Raw genomic sequence first — 6,373 nt, 5'->3', positions numbered from 1 at the left:
TTAGCTCCCGAGGCCCCCTCCAACCCTTGCCATTCTGTGATGCCATTGATGCGCGGCCCGGCGCTGCCCGCGGGTCACCCCGCCTGGCCCCGCGCCCCTTCCCCGGCCGCTGGCGTTGGCAGGGGGCGTGCTGGGTGCTCCTGCCCCCCTCCCCTGGTCTGGGCGAATAAATGGTGCTGGGTTTACCACACTACATCGTGCCATCGACTTTGTGTGCGTTATATTCCTTTCACTGATCAGAGCCCGAGCAGAGGACTCTTCGCTGCTCCGTTAATGCGAAAAATTGAGAGAATTCTTCGGCATGATCAATTGGCAAGTGAAGGGAGAGATGCGAGTGCAGACAAGAACCGGAGTAGAGACTGAAAGCTTTTAAACTTTATTGGTTTAGACACACAGTCTGAAAAAATACTATGCATTCCCGATTGTCAATTCATATTAAACAAGCATATACATCTGGTTATATTATTACTGACTTAAAATAAGAAATGAAACCATTACAGAAAGACTGCTGCATCTTCAGAGAACTTCACAACGATTTTTTCGTAGAAGATTGCTAAAATCAATCTCAGGTTCCAGTATTCCTTTGGTCATTATTTTATGTATGTTATTTCTTTTTTACAACACGTTTAGTAGAGGCACGTGTTCTGGACGACTCCGTACCGACTGCGAGGACAGAGCGCTGGAGTAGCGACAGATTTTATAAAAGAGCGTTTATTGTGTGTCGGTCCACGAGGAAATCTTAGGAGCGGCTTTGAGAAATGCGACAATTTCATTCCTTACAAAAGTTTCCATAGATGACTTCTTGATGTACATGCTAATATACCAAAACCGAAAAATCTTTAATTACAGTTAAGTGGGGTTTTTTTTTTTACACAAATGCATATGTTGTATTTTAATCCCCCCACTTTCAGTTGAAAATAGGCAACGCTTATGAAAATGCCTGCTTGTACTTTGCTAAAATACATAACAAAAAGCTGAAATGAAGGGCTTAAAGGGGCTCTAGATGCCTCAGAAAACATTTTATTTTGGAACAATTCCAGGGATCTAAAACTTTTTCCCTCCCCGATTACAAGCATCCTCCTCCGAAAAGATTTCTCCTCCGAAAAGCAGAGCCTCAGCTTCATCATTAACAGGAGGAAAGGTGGTGTAGAAACCAAAGTACCGAAGAAGGTTAATTCCAAGAAGAAACAAAGAACTAAACCTGGTATCTTTTTTTTTTTTTTTTTTTTCCCCACAGACAAAACCATAGTGAGCTAAAGACACAAAAAGTACTGTCCTGGTTTCGGCTGGGATAGAGTTAATTTTCTTCACAGTAGCTAGCATAGTGCTGTGTTTTGGATTTAGTACTACAGGAATGTTGATAACACACTGATGTTTTCAGCTGTTGCCAAGTAGTGCTCAGACCACTCAAGGACTTTTTGAGCTTCTCCTGCTCGGCCAGGGGCATAACAAGCTGGGAGTACAGCACAGCTAGCACAGCTGACCCAAACTGACCAAAGAGCTATTCCAGACCATGGAACGTCATGCTCGGGGGGGTTAGTCGGTTGGTCGGTCGCGGGGAGAGTGATCGCTGCTCGGGGACTGATCACGGCTCAGGGAGTGATCGCTGCTCGGGACGGGCTGGGCATCGGTCGGCGGGTGGTGAGCAATTGCATTGTGCATCATTCGTTTTGTACATTCTGTATATTCTGTTACCATTCTCATTATTACTATTATTTTCTCTTCTTAAACTGTCTTTATCTCAGCCCTCGGCTCTAACCTTTTATTTTCTTCCCGATTCTCTCCCCCATCCCACTGAGGGAGGGGGGCGTGAGCGAGCGGCTGCGTGGTGCTGAGTTGCCAGCCGGGTTAAACCACGACAAGTACGCAGGTAGAATTGCCTCTAAATAAAATGCTTTTCCAAACTTTCCGTAAGGCATCATGAGGTCTTTAAGTAATCTGTTACCATGCAAAAATAGTATATTCTTCCCCAGTTTACATTCATCTTGTTCAGTTTATTTACATATAGATCACCAGTTTGTGCTTTTAACACATGGGAGAAAAAAACCAAACCTACAGTTAATTTGTTCCATTCCAGAAGACTAAGTCAGATTATTTTCTGTTATATGCAAGAATTTTATATTCATGGCAAAAAATGACACTGGACTGACTGATGCTGATATATATACACACTTACTAACAGTGATGATGGATTGTGAAATAGTACTTTTATCGATAAACAACTCGCCATCTCTCTCTCACCTGATGCATATCAACCATTTTAACCTGCCAACGTGCCTTTTGGGACAGAATAATGCTGTGTATTTCCTGCCAAGGGGGGGTTAAGACTGTCTGGTATGGTTTCTGCTCACACTGGTGTGAGTCTTTGACCATTTCTGTGGCAGAACAGTATTTTCTTCATCCGTTATATTGAGCAAAGAACACATAAAATGTATAACTAAGCAATATTCTCTTCCTGGAAAAAATGTGGTTTATTCTAGTTTTTATACAGGAGCACTGGAGACAGTCTCCCAGTGATTTCGCGGGCGTAGCACCAGGCCCAGGACGAACCTCCCGTATTTAAAGCGTCCGAGAGCACGGCAGCGCAGCGCGCCGCACGCTGACGGCGGTGGAAGCCTTCGGGGGAGCGGCTGCAAAACCGCTTTTGCTTCGTCTCACGTGGCTGCTGAAGGCGACAGCCGGCTTGCCGTGGGGTTTCACTAATTGATCGTGGAATGAACCCCCAGATGACAGTGATTAGTTAAAACCAGTCACCCTGAAGCCATCCAGAATCGGGCTCTTTACGGAGAAGGGTAACTTGCATCGCCACTTACGCAATGGCACTTGAGCCTCAACTCTTTCAGTAAGATGAATATTAGAAATTAATTTTGTAATTGGTTATCTTGAGGAAAAAAAAACCAAACAACTGGCTATAGGACAGCCCTGGGGATTTTTCCTTGGTGGTCACAAGAAGCATCTCAGATTAAGAAAGCTCAATGCAAAACAAATATCCCTGGAATTTGAAGAGAAGCCTGTTCGTGCCTAGCTCACGTGTTACGCACGTGTTCTTTTCAAGTTTTAATCTCTTACAACGTTGTTATGGTTATGGTGAGAGAGAGTGACCTGCAGAGGAAAATCTGATTACACGGGGAAGTATTAAAGAGAGCTCTTAGTTTATTTACACAGCTTTTCACAAGTTCTGCAAGTACTCACACTCTCGGTGTGACAACACCAACATTTCTCCCAAATTTTGCATCATCCTAGTGTGGCCAAGTCGGTGGTTTTTTCTTTCTTACTCTTTTGGTGTTCATATCTTTGGCTCTAGTGCATCTGACATTTTGCATCAAATACCAAAAGAAGAATATAATGTTCAGCATTATATACGTAAAAATAGCAGCCATCTAAGCCAGAAATGAACTCATATTGGGATCTTCCATACTTACACAGAGTCAGAGTTTAGTTGTGTAGGAAAGTCTGGTAAACTGAAATCACCTTAGGAGAAAAGTAAATTAAATTCATGTGGTAGAAAAAGGTCAGTGGAAAACGGCTTTTCTGTACTTGTTTAGATGGTTAGGGGTTTTATTATTATTATTATTATTATTATTTTGCATTAAACCAGACAGGAATCTGTACTGACTCCAATTCTTCATTGCTTTTAAGCAATGCGTGTGTAATGGCTGTCTTTTGGCTGACACGAAAAGGAGATGAACTAGACTCCGCAGAGATGAAAATCCTTTGGGACTTGACCCAAAGAGGCGGATTTTATACAGTAATTCCTATCCTCTGCAGGCGTGGCAGATGCAAATTCCCCGGGGATGCTGCTGCTGTATACACTGGTGAAAAATGAACGTACGATACCATCGGATCACAGCAGCGGTATTTCTTACTTGCTTTGGACTGATACGAGTCATTGCACTGGAATCAAATGAGGAATCGGGATTTGGAAAACTACCTGCACATTTGATAAATGAAAACGCCGTGTTCTTTATATGAGTAATTAAATTAGCTGCTACAGGTTCCTTCGTATCATTTTGTTCTGAAATTACTGCAAGAAATCAGTCTTCGTGTAACACTAACTCATTAATTCCAATTATTTCATTTTGAAGCATGCAATGGAATTTCAGAGGGAAAATAAGAGATCATTTAGATTAAAAATTTAAACTTTTACCTTCAACAGTCTATGGTGGATGCCAGTTTGAGAAAATAATTGTGCTTTCACTGTCCTAGCAAAGAAGATCTAGCAGGCACAGCTCCATGCTAGTACGCACTGGTGCAACAAACAGCAGCTATTAAAATACACAAATATATTTAGGACCCTGTTTAGCAGAAGGAAGCCACCAACAGTCCAAATATTCAAGCGACTTGATGTGAGAGTTTTCTCATCGTTTTGTACCGTGCTTTATATCAGGAGAGAGCTCCAGAGTCTGCTCCTGTTCCCCGTGGGACTCAGCCCCTTTCCAACGGCTGCAGCTGGCCGTGAAATCTCCGGTTGCATCCAGACCGCTCGCTCTTCAGTCCAGAGAGGCCACTGGAAGTGAGGACAGCGGGCACTGAGGCTTCCAGACATCTGAACGTAGAGATGTCATCCTAGCAGGCCTTTCTGCAACCGCGTCCCATGTTTTACCGTACCGTGACGCCTCACGACGGCAGCGGCTAACACAGCCTTTCGCCCACCCCGGCGGGCCTTTCGCAGCGGTGTTTCCTGCTCTTCCACAGCCAGCCGAAGGATGCCCCCCGCTGCTGCATCTCAGGCTGGCCTTTCTCCCCAGCCAATTTGTTTTGCCAAGCCCCATTCAGAATTCGCAGCTGATACCTCGTGCTCCGTTCCTTGAGCACTTGTTTCTGAAAGGGAGTTAGTCCAACTGGACTACGCAGTATTAGCAGCATGGAAAGTAATAAATTAGGGACCAGGAGCGTACAGGTTAACGTGAACTCCCCCAGAAAGCCACCACAGAGCCAGCGATGCTTTTGCAACCTTCTCAGATGGAGTAGTTGAGATGTCCATGAGCGTACTGAGCTGAAGGAGGCCCTAATGCAACACTAACATGCCGTGTATGGATCGAGTTCAGATGAAAAGGGAAAAGAGGGAACTGTATCCTACCGCTTCCTACCCTGTTCTTGTAATTTCAAGGTAGTATCGATCCCTTAGATGTAATATGCTAATAGGTCTATTAAGTACAAATAGCGGGGGATTCATTCCTATTTCTATTGTTTGTTAGGTCATTAATGATTAAATCAAATCAATGTAATTCATGTCCTGGAAAATATAAACCCTCTCACTTAATATATAAACCCAATATCCAGCTTGAAGTTCCAGATCAGGGAAAATAGACTTTCACCATCAATCATTGATTGTTTGAGGTAGACCACATTATTGAATTATCCACAATTTTAGGTTCTAACGCATTAGGTTATATACAACCAAATATCAACAGACATACCTGGCATTTTCCCTATTTTAATAACTACAAACAGTCCTAATCAATAAGGTAAGTTTCCATAATTTACTTGGTCATAGGTTGACATTTCTGTATATTTTGTGGCGATTTAGCGTAATTCTTAGTAGTACCCTACTGTGTACATAGGGTAAAAAAAATGAATTGTATCACACCTGATGGAAAAAAGAAGGAAGATTATGGTTAGTGGTGAAATCCTAGAACAACGAAAGGCTCAGATGTAATTTTCAGATGATGCTTATCCATTTCAGCTGTGTCATTCTGGCTCTGTATTTTTGAGTGTTATTCTAATATTGCTACGAAGTCCATTGTTCAGCACATTCTTCCCGTGCTTTCAGATGGAGATGCTTGAATATAGCTCTTCTATTTGTTTTTTGAAGTAATCTCTTAGTTCTGGTCTCTTAGCCTTTAACGTTGGTGTCAGCAAACCGTTTTGTACTGAGAACATATCAGAGTGAATGTAAATGGCTTTGACCTAAAAGAAAAAAAAAAAGGGAGATATTTACAGCAAAAATTGTAGGCATCACACGGAATAAGCATAACTTCTTACACCAGCCTTGCTGTGGTTACCTCTGGCTGGGCCTGGAGCCCAGGGGACCCTGCCACCAGGATTTTCCTCATAGAATCATAGAATGTTTTGGGTTGGAAGGGACCCCTAGAGGTCATCTAGTCCAACCCCCCTGCAGGAGCAGGGACACCGCTAACTAGATCAGGTTGCTCAGAGCCCCGTCGCAACCTGGCCTTGAATGCTTCCAGGGATGGGGCCTCCACCCCCTCTCTGGGCAACCTGTTCCAGTGTTTCACCACCCTCAGTGTAAAGAATTTCTTCCTTAGATCTAGTCTAAGCCTACCCTGGTTTAGTTTAAAACCATTACCCCTTGTCCTGTCACAGCTGGCCCTACTAAAAAGATTTTCCCCATCTTTCCTATAGGCTCCCT

The 6,373-nt window shown here is 43.3% G+C and overlaps 1 protein-coding gene across 4 annotated transcripts in view; it reads right to left on the bottom strand.

Annotated features, from left to right (window-relative positions):
- Positions 1-3,570: 3,570 nt before the first annotated feature.
- Positions 3,571-6,373, bottom strand: part of ACSL6 (acyl-CoA synthetase long chain family member 6) — a 55,210-nt gene continuing 52,407 nt past the window's right edge. For all 4 annotated transcript variants that reach the window (XM_035902747.1, XM_009646973.2, XM_035902741.1 and 1 more), the window contains one exon: positions 3,571-5,910. In XM_035902747.1, the coding sequence (XP_035758640.1) occupies positions 5,770-5,910 (141 nt within the window). In that variant the 3' untranslated portion in view covers positions 3,571-5,769. The remainder of the gene's footprint in view (positions 5,911-6,373) is intronic.

Source organism: Egretta garzetta, unplaced genomic scaffold, assembly GCF_000687185.1.
Source record: "Egretta garzetta isolate BGI_Z169 unplaced genomic scaffold, ASM68718v1 scaffold1, whole genome shotgun sequence".
Classification (NCBI taxonomy): domain Eukaryota; kingdom Metazoa; phylum Chordata; class Aves; order Pelecaniformes; family Ardeidae; genus Egretta; species Egretta garzetta.
Note: the sequence above shows the minus strand (reverse complement) of the source record. Positions and strands in the feature narration are given on the sequence as shown.